The sequence below is a fragment of the Sapajus apella genome, unplaced genomic scaffold (assembly GCF_009761245.1).
Source record: "Sapajus apella isolate SASKATOON/1434 unplaced genomic scaffold, GSC_monkey_1.0 scaffold163, whole genome shotgun sequence".
In the NCBI taxonomy this organism is placed as follows: domain Eukaryota; kingdom Metazoa; phylum Chordata; class Mammalia; order Primates; family Cebidae; genus Sapajus; species Sapajus apella.
The window spans coordinates 1,437,367-1,458,965 of NW_022437103.1; the positions used below are offsets into that span (position 1 = coordinate 1,437,367).

The 21,599-nt window shown below is 43.8% G+C and overlaps 1 protein-coding gene across 3 annotated transcripts in view; it reads right to left on the bottom strand.

The window, feature by feature from the left end:
• The window catches only part of GRID1 (glutamate ionotropic receptor delta type subunit 1), a 771,066-nt gene that overhangs the window by 15,301 nt on the left and 734,166 nt on the right, over positions 1 to 21,599 (bottom strand). For all 3 annotated transcript variants that reach the window (XM_032266950.1, XM_032266952.1, XM_032266951.1), the window contains one exon: positions 4,969 to 5,135. In XM_032266950.1, the coding sequence (XP_032122841.1) occupies positions 4,969 to 5,135 (167 nt within the window). The remainder of the gene's footprint in view (positions 1 to 4,968; positions 5,136 to 21,599) is intronic.

Here is a 21,599-nt window from a genome sequence, read left to right on the forward strand (position 1 = left end):
GTAGCTGGTAGCACCCATACCTCAAACACCCAAACTTTTCCATGGGGAAGAGGAGCTCCTTAAGCCTGATCCATGGTGACACATTTGACTGATAACATCTGTAGAGATCCCTCTGAGTTCTTGAGTATGTGTAGTTACAGAGCAGCAGATGTTTATAGCTGGGAGAAAGTCACTGCCCACTGGACAGGTGTGTGATCTCTACCCTGGACCTGCACTGCAGGTTAGCTGTGAACACAGACCTGAGGCTGTGCTCAATTCCCACGCATGGGCTTGTGTCTGGTTGAGACAAGATCCACAGCCCTGAGAGGGACAAGGTCCACAGCCCTGAGAGGGTCCCAAGACCTGGCAGCATCATGGGCCCAGCACAGCATGGCCTCCTGATGGCTGGAAATGGCCTGCCCCAGTGCAAAGATAGACTTTGGAGGCACTAGACCTCACCTGGACCAGAGACTTGCCTCTACTAAAGCTCAGTGTTTTCATCTTTGCAACATAAACTGCTGACCCCCACTTGGATGAGCAGATCCTTCAGGACAGGAGCTCTGTTTTCCCTGAGCAAGTACAGTGGCTGGCACCACTAAGGCTATCAGTAGATGTCTGTTGTGTCAATAAACAGGTGAGTGTACTAACCGAGTAATGAAAACTTGACTAAGATGGCTGTGGTTAGATATTGATATAATGTCCATTAAGTGCTCAGGGCACTGATCAGCATATAAGACACAGAATGTGGCTGTGCATTCAGGGACTTGGTTGTTAAGATACATGCGCATTTCTATGGTTTGGGCTCATGCTTAGATTGCCCTGGAGCACTGAAGACCTCTCTCATGGCATGTTGCCTGGTGAACTGGGCAGCCGTAGCATTGCACCACCTCACATGGCTCCGATCGTGTCGGGCCAACTCCATGGCTGCATGTCTGCCTGTTCACTGGCCTTAATAAGTCTCTGTTGGTAGGAGTGAGGGAGTTAAGCCTCCTGGCAGTTACAGGAACCCCAGGGACAGATATGCAGGACCTTAGGGCCTTTCAGGAGGTCAGGATTTGAACAACTAGCTGGCCACGGATAGACAGCCGAGCTTCGTGTTCATGGATATCCATTCAAATCCAGGCTCAGGGCCTCTAAAATTTAGCTCTCTCATCACGAAAGCCTGAGGTAATAATAAATGCACCTACCTCACAGGATATTGTGATAAAATGAGAAGAGGGAACACATACAGACAGTTCACTTGAGATCCAGCCAGTAATCAGAGCTCCATAAAAGCAGGTTAGTAGTTGTCAGTCTGATGGCCACATTGACCAGTAGCCTTATCCTGCCAGCACTGACATGAGCGACCTTTTATTGAGGACACAGTAGGAGCTGATCATTTTACACTGTTTGAATCCTCATAACAGCCTGCAAAGTGGTTCTTATTATGTCTATTTTACATCTCGAAGACCTAGAGCTCAGAATCTAGATGACTTGCCCACTGTTGCAATTAGAAAGTGGCAATGCTGCTCATCAGAGCTGGGTCATTCTGACCCAGGAGGCCATGCTCTTTCCAGAACAGCAGGCTATTCTCCCAGGACCAGCCTCATCATTCTAGGGAATGGTGAGGCCCTGGCCAGATGGCAGTTGTGGGGTCAGATCCCTACTTCTCTACTCATTAGGTATATCCTGTGCAATGTTAGGCAAGTTGCTTAATTTGGCTGACCTTTTCTTCTCCCTGCTTCCTATAATTGTATGCATTTTTTTTACCCAATCTTATCCCAGAATGATAGTAAGGCAATTTATAGGAAAGTATACCATAAAACAAAAAAACCTAAACAAACAGAAAAGGAAATTTTAATATGCAAGGGACAGAGAAAGATAAAACAAGTCCTGGGCACAAATGACTTTGAGAATGAGGCTAAACTAATGCACACCATAATAATCCATACTCCCACTTACGAGTAAGCCAGAGCGATAATAGCCACTTCTTGAAGCCAGTTGTTCTATTTTCCAGACAGACATGATTGCAGGTGCTTTTTTCTATTCAATAGTTGTGGCGCCTGCTACACAGTAGGTGCTCAATAAATGGCTATTAAGTTGCTAAATATTTATTGAATGCCCACTCTGCATGCTGTGGTCTGCAGGTCTGTTTATAGCACATAAGCCCTGCCACACACGCACATACATCCTCATCCTGTCCTCTGCCAAAGCAAAGGAATATATCTTTATTCAAAGGAATAGTTTAGTTCCCAGGAGGAAGGGAAAGACAGTTACAGCGGTTCCACATAAGGCTGGGACCTACCATTTATACCAGTACCTGTTTTCTGCAAATGGCATGAGGCATTGCTCTCAGGACCTATCCCTTCACTCCTCTGAAGCATGGCCTAGGTAGGGGCAGCTCACAGTTCTCTATGGACCATACAACAAAGCCTCTTTTTCTTCTTTGAGAATGGAGTCTCCTTCTGTCACCCAGGTTGGAGTGCAGTGGCATGATCTCAGCTCACTGCAACCTCTGCTTTCTGGGTTCAAGTGATTTTCATGCCTTAGCCTCCCAGGTAGCTGGGATTACAGATGTGTGCCTCCACACTCACCCAATTTTTTGCATTTTTTGCAAAGACAGGGTTTTGCTATGTTGGCCAGGCTGGCCTCAAGTGATCTGCCCTCCTCAGGCTCCCAGAGTGCTGGGAGCCACCACACACGGCCCAACAGGTCCTTTTAAAGAAACACTGGCAGCAGTAAGTTGACAACCTGAAGTCTAAGTGTCCCCACTCAGGGGATGATTCCAGCCCAGGAGGAACTGTACCATGCAGGAAGATGAGGAAACTGCGGGAGGCCAGCACAGGCCACTGGTGACATTTCCTTATAATCACAGAGCACATGTCTTCCGATGAAAGCAAATAGTAATCAATCACTACTTGCCAAAATGACATGGAAACTGGACTAGTCAAGTCTGATTATGGTGACTACTGGAGTCGGGAGAGCAGCCCATGGGGTCTCTGTTGGGAGGTTTTGCATAGGGACCACACGGTCAGTGAGTGGGCAGGTAGTGGGCAGGCTTGTTCCAGAAAGCCTGGTCTCTGGGGTCACACACCTCAAGTTGGCTATGGCTCTGGTCCTCTAAAGCCACACAAACGACATCTCACTCTGTCTGCCCCCAGAAAGGCTTACGATATTGAAGGTGGGCAGCCACACCCCTCCCCACTCATCTCCACCTTCCTTAGGTTGAATAGTCTCAGGTTCTGCTCTGACCTAACTGGAGCTCCCTCTGCTCTGACTCCATTCACCAATCCAGCAGACACCAGGGCTCCCGGACTAATGCCTGCTGCCTCTTCTCTCCAGTGTTTCAGTGTTCACTTCAGCAGCCTCTCAGGAGCCAGCTGAGCAGTGTGAGCACACGGGGACTCTAACCTTTCCTCGCTGGGGCCCTGTGCTTCCGTGAGCACTGTCTTGGGGCACATTAGCAGTCTTGGTTGGCCCCATGGGCTCTCTTACCATCTGTTCTAGAGAGATGCTCAGAGGTTGATGGTCTGTGGAATCACACTGAGCCTCCCATCTCAGAAAACCAACTGGTGTGAACCTCAAGAACACCAAAGTGTTATAAATCCTGGAGAGAAGCCATTCTTTCTTCATGCATTTAATCTGAGCAATTGATAAATCACTATTCCTCCTTCCCTCTTGCCATCCTTCTCTGCTCCAGAGAGCAGAGGGAGGAACAGAATGTATACCTGATTAAATTTAAGAGAAAACCCAAAAGCCTCATTTACCTTAATTAGCCCTACTTTTTCCCTCAGTTTTGCAAACAAGCCACTGAATGGACTGGTTGCAGGCCTTCCTCATCAGCCTTCCCTTAATGGGGCTGAGGCTCAGGTACTCATGAGAAGAAGGACCCAACCTGGACATCTAGAGTGTGGGAGAAGGGTGGTGGTGGGCCTTGGAGATTCAGCAGCAACATGGGCACAGCACCAGGGCTCAGAAGACACCGATTCTACTCCCAGCTCTGCCAGCAGCTGGCTCAGTGACTTTGGATTTCCTAGTTACCTCCTCTGAACTGTGGGATCTTAAAGAAATGGTTTATAAGGACTCTCACCTCTCCAAACAGAAGTTCCTTAGTGCTGAAATTCAAGCGTTCATCAGCTGACAAGGGTTGCCCCTGAGCCTGGCACGATGCCAGCCTTTTTATTCAGATGCTTCTGCCTCATATTGGATTTGGGTGGACTCAGGCAGAGCCTGCCCTGAGAGTTTCTTCACTTGGCTCTGCAGATTCATCTCTTCACCCAGAAAAATGCGCTTCACAGATATGTGCAAGAAGATGGCCCAAGGCTTAGACACCTTGGGGACAGGAGCCCCTGTTCATAGGCTGACTACTGGAAAAAGGCCACCCTTTCTGGCTAAGGCCATGTCCCTCCCTCACTCCAGCAGATAGCATCTCCTTGGACAAGGAAACTTCTGCCCTATAATCAGAGACCCCTCTAGCCACATGCAGATAAATATGGAGACATTCTGTTTCTCTAACCCTACTTTTTAAAAAGTCTTCACATTGACTATTCCCACTTTATAGATATATTTCTCTTTAATGGTGATTAGTAGGGCCTGATCAGATCCTGCTAATTATTCATTTTTCTGGCTAACTCCTCCTCATTCTTCAGGCTTCAGGTGTCCCCTCCTCTAGGAAGTCCTCCCAGGTATCCTGGGTCTGGTGAGATGCCCCTCTCTGCCACTTCTACCCTAGCATCCTGAGAATGTCCTTCCCATGTGCTAATATGCCCTGTGCTGGCATTGCCTGCTCACATCAGAGATCCCACAGACTCTGGGCCTTCCTGGCAGGGCCATATGCTTCCATAGGGTCTGAGGCTGAGAAAGGAGGAAACAGTGGGACATAGTAGGTGCTTAGGAAAATGGGATGAACAAAGGAGTTTGCATTGGCTCTTATCATCTAAGAGGTTATTCTCCTACCCTCGACCACTAGAGTCCTGAGGCAGCTGAAGCCCCCTGGCTACCCATGCCTACCTCTGGGAGAAGAGGTCCCTGTAGGGGCTGCCGTGCTGCAGGGCGATCCCGTAACCCTTGCTGCTGATGCTGTTGCCAATGACAGTCACCGAGCAGTCGTCATCCGTCAGGGCTGCGTATTCCACCACGGCTACATCCCACAGGAAGGCGTAGTTCCCCTTCTTTGCCTGAAAGATCAAAATTACCATGAAGTCAGGCAGGCCTGGCTAGCTGTGTCAGCTTTGACCGGCGAGCCATCTTGATGGTGGGATTTGACGGACCCATCCTCAATGGTCTTCCTACCCACCAGACAGCACAGCAACTCTGCTACTGTTTTCTGGCCTACAAATGCCAGCATTGGTTGAGGCCACTCACTTTGACTAGACATAAAACACGTGCAAGCCAGCCACAAAACATCTTATTTCAGGAGGGGGTGAGGAGCTAGAGGCAGGCTCTAAAACCAGCTTCCTGGTCACAGTGTCATGGGCCTCTGTCTCTGATTAGAGGGCTCAGCTTGGAGAGTACAGAAAATCCAATGCCAGGTGACTGAGATTCTCAGATCAGAAATGTTGGAGAGCATAACAGTTAGGGATGAGGAATAGGGGAGAATAGGACTGTGGCAAATCTTACCCACTTGATACTTCAACTTAGAACTTGACTGAGCTCTGCTTGGGGTCAATGTGGAAAATGGCCCTGAGTTCAGTGCCCCAGAGGAATGGCGACTTAATATCAAGCAGAAGCACGTGTCTAGAGCCTTCTGTGCTTGGAGAAAAATCCGTTAGGGACAGGGCTTGACTGTTATGGTAACATGCCAGCCTTCTGCCACTTGTCTTTTACTGCCCACACATGAAGGTATACACATGCCTGTACACATACCCCCATGCATGCACACACGTACGCCTGTGCACGTGCACATACAGACATGTAATACACACATACATGCACCCATAAATATATGTGCATGTATTCATGCACACACTCGCATATGTTTGTACACACACATGTAAACATATATACGAACACACAGGTGGTTTCTGGTGTTACTGTCTCCACATCAGGGCAGTGGTGACAGATTCTTTCATCAGGAGTTTTCCTGCAGCCACAGCTAAAGTCCTACTCTGTGACACACAACCACAGCAGAGGTTCTCTTCTATCCTGAACCACAATTCTAACTTTGCCTGGAGTTTGGGCTCTCGGAGCAAATGCAAGCTGCTTTATTTTTGGCAGGAGATGCAAACTTGGCACTGTCACTTGGCCATCTTAAAATAAAGTAGAATGTTGTTAATGCAGCAGAGTGCCTGGCTTTGATGCTATAGTAGCACAGAGACACCTCTCTGCCACCTCTTTCCTTTTTACCATAGCTCGCACTAGATGATGAGGGGGGCCTCATTATGGGCTTAGTGACAGCACTGAAGCATCCTAGATAGTAATAGGCCATTCTGGCAAGCTACAGGCTTCTTGGCATTGTTGAGGGCATTGTCCCTGCCACCTGCCTTTGTTCAGTTGAGTCTTCGTGTCCACTGAGACTTTCCAAAGAGTGCCATAGCTACTTTGATGAAGTTAGTCAAGATTTTATTTCTTTCAAGACCCCAAGTGCCCATGGCCCAAGATGGCAATTCCTTGTCAGAAGTTCTCCATTAGAGGGATTTGTGGGCAGAGTGTGACCTCCTGCAGTGGGAAGAGCCTGCTCCCAGACATTTAGATAATTTTGCCCAATGACCTTGTAAGAAATGACACACACCTGTGCCACTCATTGACTTCCACCTCAGGGAGCAATCCAAATATTACACCAAGGCCTTATTCCTCAACCAATCCAATTCCAGAAGTCCTAAAGGACCCTGACCCAGGTTGCAAAATTACATACATTTGTCTCCTTCCATGTAGGAAGATAACAGTCCTTGAAATTTTTTCCTGCTGGTAAACAACTTTTCTCACAAAAAGATATACATTTTGAACCTCTTAGTAACCAAGTTTCTCAGCAAAATGTTGGACTTATGACCTAATATTTGGCTTCAGTCAGATTTTGGAGCATTTCACGTTAATGCTTGCAATTGAACGTGACAATCAGACATTGTTATTTGTACGATTTCAAAAGGGCATGTCATGTTGAGGGAAGAATTAAGACCAGGTGTGTTTCTACATTTCAAGTGATGCTCCAAGAATGAAAACAAAATCTGCTGGCTTAGATACAGTGGAAAGGGACTCCAAGAAATGCCTGATGTGGCCATTCTAATGGGGCACTTGGCTTCCTTCAAGCCACAGGCATTTGTAACTCAGTTTGGGCTTAGGGACAGGTGAGCACAGCTGCATGGAAACAGCGGCATTTATAGTGCTGCTGGCCTAAGCTGAGAAGGAGGGACATCCAGACGGGATGCTGGCAATGGCTCAGCCTCAAATCCCTACTAACCAGGAAGGAAGTCGAGAGGAGACAGTGGGAGTCGCCCTTCTGGACCTGCTGAACACTCCACCTCCCTATTTGCCTATTTGTAAACAGGGACTAAGTTCATCATTATATTTATTTATAAATATAGGCAGTCTTGCTATGTTGTCCAGGCTGAACTTAAACTCCTGGGCTCAAGCAATCATCCTGCTTCAGCATCTTGAGTTGCTGGGACTACAGGTGCACGGCACTATGCCAGGCATCCAATATATTTCTTGTGTCTGCTTGAGGAATAACGTGGCTGGGTCCTGAATCTGCCTGAAAACACCAATGCAGGAGCACCTGGAGAGGGTGCTGTGCCACTTTTTGTGATGGGAGCTGGAGGTGGGCTCTAGGACAAGCTTCCTGGTCATGGCATGGGCCCATCTCTCAGATCGGGTGGGTCACCCTTGGAGAAGGCAGAAAAATCTAATGCCAGGGGATTGTGATGCTATGGAAATGTAGGGGAGCGTAACTGTGGAGATGAGAAAGAGGGGAGGATGAACTGTGGTAAGTCTTATCTATTTGCTATTTCTACTTAGAACTTGACTGAGCCCTGCTTAGGGTGGACATAGGAAATGGCCTTGACTTCAGTGCCTCCAAGTACTGGTGACAATGTCAAGCACGAGTACATGCCTAGAGCTCCCTGTGCATGGGGAAGAACCCTTTAAGGACAAGGCCCTGACAGGATCAAATCAGAAGCTCCAACAGTGGCAGGACGGGCCAGATTCCAGCTTTGTCCTTATGAAATACCCTCCATTCCTAAAATATCATCTTCACTTCCTTGGCATCCCAGAGCTTTCTCAATCCTTCTCTTTCAGCCCCATGCTGAGTAAAAGGCAGTACTGAAATCTTTCCTTGGGTCCCCAAGTTCTTCTATTTCCAGGAGAACTTTCTGGACCTTGCAGATGTCTCCCCAATTTCCAGTGTGTCACAGAGCCTGTCTGAGACATAAGGCTCCTTAGGTCTGACCATGCTGTCAGGAACATTGCAGATGCCAGCTCTAAGAAGTCAAAATATCCCATCCATCATGCCCCTGTTGTGTTTATACAGACTCTTTTCTTGTCTCCTTGCAGAATGAGCTCCATCCTGCCTCACAGAAACTCTAAACTTTGCTTCTTCCCTGTAGGGTCAGAACCAGTTTTGCACATGGCCCCTAAAAATGATGAATCCATCCCTTATTCTGTGCTACTTATCCACAAGTCTGGCATCCCCACCATATGGGGAATTCCGAATATATCAAGCATCAGCCTCTGGGAGAGCCAAGCATCTCCTCTCTTCCCTGCCTCTCCCATTGCAAGCTCACCTTCCTCCTTCCCTGAGTCTCAGCATTTCCCCCAATCCCCCTCCTAGGTTCAGCCACCTCCTCTGTGGGTGCAGCTTCTTATCTACCCTCTAGTTCTACTAGGAAAACATGTCTACCCGCTTCTCGCCATTCTCCATCCCTTCACCTCCATTTCACAGACCTCTCACATTAGGAGGCATTTGTCATTTCCTATTTATATGAACTCTTCTCTGTTGAGGATGTTTTTCAGGCTCTGGAAAACACAGAGCATAGGCAGGAATCTAGCTTCCTCTCAACCTTGTGCTGTGTCTGGTGCTTGTAGAGGAAAGAGGGTAAACCCAGCCACCTCCTTACAGGTGACCCTTGACCAAATGTCACAATAGATCATTAGATCTGCTGTTTTTGCCACTTCCTGTTCAGACCAACTCCTTCTTCCTGTGTCTCCCAGCACTGCCTTGTCCCTACTTCCAGGTGGCCATGGGGAGTTGAGCAGAATAATGTCAGAACAAGCATGATAGCTGCTGAGCTGTTTGCAAATAGATTACTGGCATCTATTTCATAATGCCTAAAAAAAGGTGAAAGGGATGCCTCCGATTTTAGTTATGCTATTAAAACAAAACAAAAACAAACACTGTATTTCACCTTTCAATGGGTTAAATTACCTTTATCTGGCTAGCTTATTTATAATATTAAATGCATTCTGAATTTCCCGTCGCTGACTCACCATGGATCAATGCCTTAGAATAAGGCTGGTGGAAAGGTAGGCTGGAGACAAGGCCGTGGATACAGCCAAGCTTGCTCCAAACCTTCAGCTCTCTGCAGAGCCTAGGTGGGCATAGACATCCAACTCTCCAGGTCCTTTTGACCCCAGAGAACCCTCAGGACTAGTTCTGGGGTCCTGGTACTCCAGCACAGGTTTCTTCCAGGAGCTTTGAAACATATTTGCAGATCATGCAAGAAAGTAGAGGTCTGAAAAATAATAAGTGTAAGTGGCCAAATTACATTTCTAGGACATATGGCCTAAAAATGTAATTTGGCCACTTACACAGCGCTTTTTAAAAAACGGATAATATCTAGTGGTAAAGAGATTGTGAAAAAATGCATGTAATCCTTCATGGCGACAGGCCTCACAAAATGATGCAACCCTTTGGAGAGTAATACAAAAATACAGAACACAAATGTTTAAAGCTGCTCACATCTTTAACCTTTGCAAGTTGGGTTTTAACTGAAAAAGTAACCTAAATGTATCCTAAATCCATGACAAATATTCTAAATCAAGAGCTGACTCTCAAGTAAACATACAAACAGTTTAAATATTTACTATTAGGGAAATACTTTAATAAATTATGGTTCATAAATGTGATAGCATCTTATGTAACAAATACTAATATAAAGACTGAAGAAACACTATATATATATATATATACACACACATACACATATATATATATACACACACATACATATATATATATATATATATATACACGTACATATACACACACGCACACATATAAAGGAATACTTAAGGAAAGTAGCAGAAAACATAGAATGGTCATTATTGATAGATACAGTATTTATTGCTGTTGTGTATACATGTGAAATGTAATATTCTAAAAGATGGATCATCACCTAATGGAGTGGGATAAGTAATGATTTTCTAGACAAGCGGGTGAAAGTGTTATCTTTATTTAACTTTGTTTCTCAGTTTGTGCTATCACACATGACACACACCCAATCCAATCTGCATCCCTTACATGCCCCTGGCTCCACTGGGACAGTGCCCTGGCCCATCAACAGGACACAAAGGGCTGGGAGAGCTCTCACACCTCTCCAGGGTACTGGCTCCCTGGTAATACCAAAGCACTTGGGAAAGTCTCCTTGACATTTTTGGCCTACTTCTAAACATTTTGCTTCAGTTCATTCTCCCCTTTCCCTAAAAGAAAAACAAACAAAACAAACATGATCCAGACATAAAAAAGAACAGAGGCAGGAACTTTACGGAAAGGAGGAAGAACATCTTGGCCTGAGAGGAAGTCAAAAGCATGTGAGCATCCATCCCTGGGATTCCAGGACCACAGCAGCTAGAGAGACCACCCAGCCTTGTCTTCCAGCAAACGTCTTAGCAAACACATTCCCTTCTCAGTCTACCTGCACTGTGGAGTGTCACAAAAGGAAAAAAAAAATTGACATGGCGAGGGAGTCAGGCTATAACACTTACAGCATCCTCCCTAACATTTAGAGGAATACAATTGGCTTCTATTTGCTGGAGGAAGGTTGGGCCCTATAAACAAAGCCACAAGTGAGCTGGGATATTGGATGACTTGCTTGTATTCCATGACTTCACACTGGCAGTAAAATGAGATTGCATTGCTTTCGGTTGCTCCACTGATTCCACCCCTTTTGGAACTCACTTGGAGCACAACCTTTCACAGACAACAGCCTTCAAGGCAAGAACCTCATCATGCTATTCCATTCCATCCTAACTGCTTTGGAAAGGGACAAGCAGTCACACTGCTCCCCCAAATAAGAATGCTGGTGCTGCAAACACCAGTCAGAAATGCTATCAGGAAGGAGCACAGAAAGAAGCCAGGCACCCCTTGTGCCAGGTACAAGGTAGGTGTGGGGCATCCACTGGGTACCAAGGCCTTCAGAAAGCTGATCCCTTTTTTATCTATGAAATAATTCTCAAGGGCAGAAGATTCCACCCCATTTACAGACAAAGAAACTGAGGCTCAGAAAAATTAAGTGACGTGTCCCAAACAAGCCTGAATTATGAATAGTGGAGCCATGTCAACCTGAGTTACATCTGGCTCCAAAGAAGTCTGTGCTATCTCCTCTGCCCTGGTTGGACTCATGAAGAATGGACTAGGGAAAATTCACCTGCTGTCTTTGCTCTTGGACCCCTTCCCAGGGAACATTGCTGGTGACAGACCACACAGAAATGGCAATGCCTGTCTTTCCCTAGCTTTAGAAACAGAAGTAGTTTATGGAGTCACTGAAACTGGAAGAAGGGAGGACATGGGGTCTGCCCCTTCTCTGTACATCAGGGACTCTTTGGAAACCTGACACATTCTCACGTGTATTCACCACCCATGCAGAGTGCATTCTGCCTCTGCTTGCAGCCACCGTTTATCCTGACAAAGCAGAGCTCAGCCTTCTCAAGCATCCCAAGTTTTAGTTCCTATAGTCATGTTCATACAATGGCAACACATTACCACATGCAGCCTGAACCCTGGCTACAGTGATACCTGTATTATGTATGCACTATGCCAAATTAGATGCAACAGTAAAAACCCAGACCATCTGCAGAGAAAAAGACAATTTTGCAGTCTGCTGGTGGGAGTGTGGCTGGCATGATATTTCTGGAATGGCAATTTGGTGGGGAGAATTGAATGTTTTTAAAATGTGTATATGCAGTAATTCTACCCCGTGGGACTTATCCTAAGGAATTATTCCATTTTCAAAAAATGTTTGCATAAAGATTTTTTTCAGGGCAACACTGTTTAAACTAGTCAGAAGTTGAAAACAACCTAAATGCTCAATAGCTGAGAATCAGCTAGATAAATGATAGTACTAGATGATGGAACATTATGTTACCATTAATAGGGTGTTTTAAAAGAGCATTGATTGTTAAGGAAAATTTCCATGGGAAAAAAGAGGCATCCCCGAGCTGTGAACCAGCCTACCAGCCTGGGTGACTGAGTCCAGCTGTTTGAGTTTAAATCCCAGCTCCATTTCTTTCTGCCTGTGCAGGAAAATTACTTAACATCTCTGAGTCTCAGTTCCACTGGATATAAACTGGTCCCTACCTCACAGAGTCCTGATGAGGATTGAATTCCTCAATATGTGTGTTGTGCTTAGGATCTTGCTTGACATATGGTAAGTGGTGAATAAATGATAATATGTTGTTTAGCAGAAAAAGAATCTGTTACACTCGAGTATTGACATTGTGACCTCCTCTTAAATTATTATGTAAAACTTTATGTTTGTGAAGAATGAAAAGTAAGTACCAAATATAAGGCGTGGTCATCTCTGGGAGATGCCACCATAGGTGGCTTTTGTTGTTTTTAAACGTCTCCGTATTGCCTATGTTTCCTGCAGCCTGGCAAGCCTTACCTTTTGTGACTGTGGATATTGAGGGGACTGTAGAGGCTCAGCCTCCTTCCTTGTGCACAGTGCAGTAGAAAAAGCAGGGTGCCCATTGTCACAGCCCAGCTCCCCAGCGACTCTACTGTCTCAGGGGCTAAGAATTGTTTCCTAAAAGGATGGCTGTGAGTGGGAAATTCCTGAAGGCAAAACACTGTGCCTGGCACAGCATGAGGGCTCAACGCAACTTCCATTTTCTTCCTTCCTTCAGTTCCCAGATGGTCAGGAGATCCATCTGTCAGCTGTGATTGAAGCATTTTTCCTCCACCTACTCCCCTCCTGCCAGTCACTCCCCCACCTTCAGCAGGTCAGCAACACACTGTGAGAATGCAGTGTGTATGCACAAGTGTGTGTGCATGCAGGAGAGTGTGAGTGTATGTGAGTGTGTATTTGTGTGTGTGAGAATTGTGTATGTGCCTTATATGTAAGTGTGAGGGAGATGTGTGTGCATAGTTGTATATGTGTGGATGCACATGAGAACATATGGGTGGGTGTGTGTGCATTCAATAATACATGGTAGTGTGCACAGGTATGTTTTCATGTGTATCTGTACATGGAAATGTGTAGTATGGGTATGGGTGTGTGTGTACATGTTGAAATAATGTATGTGCAGGCATGGCTATATTTGTGTGTGAATGTATGTGAGGGTGTGAGAATTATGTGAGTGTGTGCACATGTGTAAGTGTGAGGGAATGTGTGTGTGTGGAGGTGTGTGAGTATACATATGAGAATTGTATAAATGTGTGCAGGCTGATGAGTTTGTTTACGTGTGAGTGTGTGTATGAGTATGTGTATGATTGTGAGCACCACTGCCCCCAGGGAGGCAGCAGAGAAGAGGACTCAGGTACCAAGCTGCTGGAGAACCATGAAGGGTTCAGAAAAAGTGGACTTTCAGCTAGAAATGAAGAGCCCATCACTAAAGAGAAAACAAAGGAGAGACGTGATGCAAAATCAAAATAATGTGAGGTTGTGAGGTAGACCATTGGTGGGCCCAGCTAGGAGGCTGCCAGGAAACCTGCTATCCAAAGAATGAAAGGTAAAGACTTTTTATCTGCATCAGACTCTGGACCAGCAAAAGGAGTCAAACCAGGACAGGCTTAGTGTAGGAGGAAAGAGATTGCAGCTGAACTCTCCACAATTACTGAAAAAGCTGCTTTCCTGAGGGTCCACACGGCACAAAGTCAGCTTGGCTCCTGGCTGCAGCCCAGAGTGAACAGGATGGAGCTGGACAATGAGATGAAACAACCAAAAGGCAGAAAAGGCCATCTGGCAGCAGGACGTCCTCTGGGTTGTGTGGCATGTAGAGCACAGACATGAGGGCAGCCCTTAGCTTTATCATGGAAGTCCAAGAGAGGCCGCCCATGACCTGGGCAGGAGAACTGAGAGGATGGAGGTGTCCCCGGGCTACAGCAGTAGAACATGGCTCCTAATGGCCATGCACCAGGATTTCTGCAAATGACTGCCTGTCCCATCGTGGTATAGAGTAACATAGTCAATAGTGAGGAGCACAGCAGTGGGTAGAGAGAATGAGAGTAATTTTGCATCTCAAAAAAGGCCACCAATGCCTTTTTCTCATGTGTTTCTTTTTTTTTTTTTCTTTGTATAAATTTAAAGGGTAGAAGTGCAGGTTTGTTACATGGATATATTGCATGGTAATGAAGTCTGGGATTTTATTGTAACCATTACCCAAATAGCCTACATTGTACCCTTTATGTAATTTCTCATCCCTTACTCCCATCCCACCCTCCCACCTTTCCAAGTCTCTAACGCCTATTATTCCACACTCGATGTCCAGGTGTACACATTATTTATCTCCCACTTACAAGTAAGGACATGTGGTATTTGATTTTCTGTTTCTGAATTATTTCACTTAAGATAGTGACCTCTAGTTCCATCCACAGTACTGCAAAAGACATGATTTTATTATTTTGAATGGCCGAATAATATTACATTTCATAAATACACACACACACGCACACACACACACACACACACACACACACACACATATATATATATACACATATATCTCACATTTTCTTTATTCAATCAACTGTTGATGGACACAGGTTGAGTCCATATCTTTGCTATTATGGCTAGAGTTGCTATAAACATGCAACTGCAGTGTTTTTTTTTGATATAATATTTTATTTGAATAGATACCCAGTAGGGGGTTTGCCGGGCAATTCTACTTTTAGTTTTTTGGGACATCTACATACTGTTTTCCATAGAAGTTGTAGTAATTTACATTCACGCCAACATTATAGAATCATTCCCTTTTCTCTGAATCTTCGCTAACATCTGTTATTTTTTGTCATTTTAATAATGGCCATTCTGACTGGTGTAAATGATATCTCACTGTGGGTCTAATTTGCATTTCTCTGATGACTAGTGATGTTGTACATTTTTTCATATGCTTGTTGGCCATTTGTATGTCTTTGTTTGAAAAATGTCTATTCATGTCCTTTGCCCACTTTTTAATGGAGGAACAGATATCCAGAATTTGTAAGAAACTCAAACTCAACAACAGCAAGAACAATAACAGAAGTGCCTTTTCTCTTATGTTATCTGCCCTTTGATTTTTAAACTTCCTTATAGAATTTTCGATCCTAGTTCATAGAGAGCATGGCAAGAACAAGCATTTGAAGATAGGCAGACAATGTCTTCCTGTAGCATCCTCGGCCAGCTAGCTGACCCCTCTGAGCTGAATGCCCTCACCTAGAAGATAGGAATAGCATGTCCACCTCACACACTTGTCACAGGAAAAGACAGTGTGTAAAGTGCCTGGTGCATTGAAGAAACTCAAACAGCACATTATTCTCATGATCTTAATAATCATTACCAGCATTATTCTATAGCTTAAAGTTTGGATCCTGATAACAATGTCATTACCTTGGAATAAATAACACAAACTTGTCCTCAACCATCAGCCTAGTAAATCAGAAAAACTGTTAGACTAGGCTGGGTCACAGTCTTGGCCCAATTACTGGTTTCATATCAATTTATAAAAATGGAAGAGGCATGCAGATGGTCCCTAAAGTCTTCTCCAGCTCTGGCATTCTCAGGCTATGCTATAGACTAGTGGTTCCCAAAGTGTGTTTTCTGGACAAGCAGCATCAGCTCACTGAAAAACTTACAAGAAATGTAAATTCTCAGGTCCCATCCCAAGACTCAGTAAATAAGAGACTCTTGGAACGAGGTCCAAAATGCTATGTTTTAATAACCTTTCCAGGTGATCCTAATGCATGCCAAAGTTAATATGTAAAGATTTAGACCTGGGGGTCAAATAATTTCTGATCTTCTCTTGAACATAGGTTTAGAAAGAAAGATAATTAAGGCTCCAGGGTGTTGAACTAGAGTAATAAATGGAATAAGGGAAGCCATAGAGTTGAGACCAAGGTTACTAAAAACAAATTTTAAAGGAAAGTAACATGGAACATCTTGAAAAGAACTCTACTTTTTGCTTTACCAGCCACTGTCTTCCCTTACCATCAGTTCCATTCCCTGAATTTCTTAGAAAGTTCAGGATAAACTTCCATGGTCCAAATTGTGTATATTTTCCACCCAGGGAAATTGAGGCTCAAAAAGAACTGTACCCAAGGCCACAGAATTAGCTATTGGCAGAGCTTCAATTCCTCCTCAGATCTCCTTGACTACAAATGGCCTTCCTCTCTGCCACATCAAAAGTTCAGCATCGGAAGCCCGAAAGAGCCGAGTGAAGCCCCCTAAGCAACTGACTTTGTCCTCATGCTGGTTTTTGTCCCTCTTCTGCTGCCAGATTCTTGTCAAACTTTTGTTAATGACATCTGCCTATAGCATCTGACCCTATGGAACCATTTTGGCTGCACTCCCTTTTGGGGCCTCCAGCACTTTGGGAGGAATAGTTTTATTTAGTACACCAAAAATTGTCCTAGTAAAATAAGGTTTCTTATATTTCCAAGAAAAAGAGAAGCTGGTTTGGTACAAAGGAAAAAGAAAAGTCCTAAGTTAGAAAAAATCAATTCCTCCTTTCTCAAAATCTGAAATTGTACACTATCAGCAAAACTAGGGACTGTAAACAACTTGTCAGCAGGGAAAAGGGGCGCATTGATTTTTAATGATTTGTCAAAATTTTAAATTGTCCAAAGACCATGATAAACAATAATCTAATCTGAGTTATTCCATGGGAAAAATTAAGAATGACATAAAAGAAAGGGTAAATTAGTGTGCCTAGGTACAAAATAATTACAAAGGGAAAAGATTACAGGATGAAGAATGCCATCCCAGGGAACTGAAACAACTTAAGAATACGTGAATTCAGGGTGCACAGATGACAAGCGTACATGGGGTCAAATAGCCCATAAGGCACGGGAATAGGACTGTGCAGACACTCTCTGTGTGCCATGCACACACATATGCACACGCATACATACACACACACACACACACACACACACACACGGAAGAATGTAAGCTCCTTGACCATGCATGTCCTGCTTGCTCCCCTAGAATGATGTGTGGCATAGAGTTGGTGCTAAGTAAATATGTGCAAAGAGATTGAATAAAAGACGAAGGGACGAAAACTGCAATCTGGGAAACCAGGAGCATTGATCTTGGCTTCACTGAGCTGCTGAATGGGGCACATCCTGTTTGCCCCTCCAGCTCTGCCCTCTACCCTTCTCCACTCCGAAGTCTCATCCAGAGGCTTCACCGGCAGCATCAGTGGGCACCCTTGGCCTCAGTTTCTAAAATTCAACAACACCATTTGTTCAAGCAAATGTTCTCAACTCAGAAGCCATGAGAATCACCTGGAGGGCATGTTAAAACACAGATTGCTAACCTCCCTGTTGCCCAGCTTCTGATTCATTAGCTCTGGAGTAGAGTCCAAGAATGTACATTTCTAACGAGTTCCCAAATGATGCTGGCGGTGTTAGAACAAGGCCCACCCTTTGAGAACTATGATGTTAAAATATACTTTGCAAGGCATTGTGCTCTTTCCCACCAGTCCTTTTTGAAAATGTTTTTTTGTTGTTGTTGTTATGGTTTTGAGATGGAGTCTTGCTCTGTCGCACATGCTGGAGTGCAGTGTCACGATCTCGGCTCACTGCAAACCCTGCCTCCCAGAAACAAGTGATTTTTGTGCCTCAGCCTCCCGAGTACTGGTACTACAGGCATGTGCCACCATGCCAGGCTAATTTTGGTATTTTATTTTATTTGAAGGTCTGGCATACAGGTGCAGGACGTGCAGGTTTGTTACATAGGTAAACATGTGCCATGGTGGCTTGCTGCACCTATCAACCCATCACCTAGGTATTAAGCCCTGCAAGCATTAGCCATTTATTCTGATGCCATCCTTCTGCTCCCCATCCACAGGCCCAAGTGTGTGTTGTTCCCCTCCTTGTGTCCATTTGTTCTCATCGTTCAGCTCCCACTTATGAGGGAGAATATGCAGTGTTTGGTTTTCTGTTCATGTATTAGTTTGCTGAGGATAATGGCTTCCAGGTTCATCCATGTCCCTGCAAAGGACATGATCTTTTTCCTTTTTATGGCTGTATAGTATTCCATGGTGTATTAATTTTTGTATTTTTAGTAGAGTAGGGTTTCACCATGTTGTCCAGGATGGTCATGAACTCCTGAACTCAAGTGATCCACCTGCCTCAGCCTCCCAAAGTGCTGGGATTACAGGCATGGCCACCATGCCTGGCCCTTTCACATCACTTCTAATCTTTACAATAACTCTGGTAAGATCTGTTATTATTAGTCTTATTATTCAGGAGCCCATTAATTTGCCCAAGATCTCACAGCTGGCTAAAGATGGATGCAAGAGCCAAATCCAGTTCTTTCAGACTCAAATCCCATTCTCTATTCACTACGCTATGTTGCTTTAACCGAGCATTTGACTTTGCTGAAATAAAAGTGAGACCCATGAAACTGTACCCTGAGGCCAAGGTGGCTTTGCCATCTGAAGCAGCTTCCTCTTAATATCTCTTTAGCCACAAAGGGTTGTTGGGAACTGGCAACACAAACTGCTATGAGGAGAGAGAAGCAGGAAAATTGCGTGCTATTCCAATTAATATTAATGAACATCCCCCCTTCACGTGTTGGGAGAAGAAAATCCCTGGGGGTTTATGTGGAAGAGCCTCATCCTCTAACTCCATCTGTGGCTAAGTATTCCTTTATGGCTTTTGCTAAAATGTCAGAGCTCACACAACAGCCTTGGAGCACTGTGAGGAGCTATAAAAGAGGTCACATTCTGACCAAAAAGATACAAATGGACTCTCATTCCTCACAGCTAAACAAGCTGTGGGCTCTACCAGTCGGAATTTACAGCTTTATAAAGTCAAAGACCCAGAAAAGTTCACAAGCAGAGGGGCTTTATAGGGGTAGCAGGGGAACTCCTGCACAGCCTGATGGGGACCCTGCTGGACAGCCTGGGGGCACTGCCATCTCTGAACTTACCAGAAAGTCCTTCTTATGACGTCCCCATGTACCTAACTGAGACCTGGCATCTGGGCTGCATGGAATAGGTCCGAGTCCTCTTCTATGGGAGAACTCTTTGATTATTAGAAATTCGAAATTCTGCTGCTGAGGATTATTTTTTATTAGGCCCCAAATTTCTGTTTTCTCTTTTTCAGTCTCAGAAATCATGCTTTTCAGAGCTCTTACTCATCTTATTATTCTTCCTGATTTGAATTAATCCACCTCGCAACACCTTTTTTCTCAATTCCTCCACCTGTCTCTCTGTCACACACACACACACACACACACACACACTCTCTCTCTCTCTACAAAATAGGGGACCCAGGGCTAATATTAATATCCTCACGTTGTAGAGTGAAGAGACCTATCAACTTTTTTTTTTTTTTTTTTTTGTTTTTTTTTTTTTTTTTTGAGACAGTCTTGCTGTGTTGCCCAGGCTAGAGTGCAGTGGCACAATCTCTGCTCACTTCAACCTCTGCCTCCCAGGTTCAAGTGATTCTCCTGCCTCAGCCTCTTGAGTAGCTGGGATTACAAATGCATGTCATCACGCCCAGTTAATTTTTATATTTTTGGAGAGATGGGGATTCACTATGTTGGTCAGGCTGATCTCAAACTCCTGACCTTGTGATCTGCCCGCCTGTGCTTGGATTATGGCATGAGCCACCATGCCTGGCCTGAGACCTATCAACTTTTTATTGGAGCACCCCATCCCAGTGGAAACCACTACTTCTACCCAAATATGTTTTATCTTATTGGCGATGACAAAATAATGATAACAATGATAATAATAGTAATAAAAAGACACAAAACTGGTGGAAAGAGACAGCTAATTTTTGGGAAAATGATTTAGTTTTTTTGAGTTTTACGTTCCTTATTTGCAAAATGGAAATGCCACAAAGTGTTCTCATTGGTGAAGATAAAGTGCATTAGCACAATGCCACACATATTAATTTCTTTGTAAATGTTATTTTTCTTTATTTTTTCTCCCTTTTTGCTCCTGAATAAACATTATGCCAATAAAGTGGAAATTAAAAATAAGCTAAACAAAAATTGCCAATAATCTGGCTGACGTAATAAATCAAAATTATTTTCATCAGAAATTTCTTCTTGATTTTAATGTAATCAAATAACAAAACAATTCAGTTCAAAATGTAAAAACTTAACTCATAAAACCCAAAGCAATACTATTCAATGGAACAAACAGAATGGAATCAGCCCACATTTATGGCCAGCACTAAGGTGAAGCGTATCAGACCTGGGTACAAAGCAAATTGCAGGGCAGAGGAAATCTGAAAAGTATAATCAGATTTAAGGGAAGTCAACATCCTCTCACTTCTCCTAATGAGAAGTTTGAAAATAATCAAGGTTAGCATGATGGCTTGGATATTGGTTTGATTCCAGAGCTTACTCTATCCAATTACAAAAATTATAAAAGAAAGTAATTGAAGAATTCATAACGAGATTTGCTTGGCAATGCTCAAAACCCAAAGCAGAATAATTTAATAAGGGAGGCACAGTGGGGGCTTTCCTTGATCTTGATCTTTGGATTGTATTATCCAAACCCATCATCGCCAAACAGAATTAAGCAGCAAGGAGTTATGAAGGGGCCAACTTAGTCAATCATGTGGCAACTGGCTCTGCCCCCTACAAGGCCCAGGGCAGAGGACCCCTGCCCTCCCCTGCTTTTGAAATAATATACTGTCCCAAGTCAGTTTTTGTCTTCTCTTCTAACTCAGTTTTAGGAGGAAAACTGTCATGTCCACTTTTACATACTAACTGAGTTCAGCACTAGTAAATGACTGGATGAATAAATGAATGAATAAATGGATAAAAGACAAAATACTTCACAGAGTAAATCACTTCGGAAATCTATATTTAAAGAAGAAATTTACATATCCATCACTTCTCATTATTAAACAACCATAGACCTCTAAACATGATCTTATTCAATTTCCCCAATTAGCCACAATTTATAATGGCAACACACAGGAAAGAAACATTAAAAAGAAAATTATTGCTTTTCCACTCTAGTCCCCAGAATTATAAAGCAAAATAAAGCAAAAATATATGCATAGACAAATACCTATGTCCAAATACAAACAGAAAGAAAAACAAAAAAAACACAATAAAAGATATGAGAAAAGTAGAAAAATACTAACTTATTTTTAAAATTTTAAGCTAAATCACAAGAATTTGATGAAAACTAATAATGTAATTCATTCAAAGCCCTGCTGTTGGCAATATTCAGTAATAATTCATCAAGAGCTTTAAACGTTTATATCCTTTTTGGCGCCATAATTCTACTTTTGAGAATTAGACATATAGAAATAACTGTAGTAA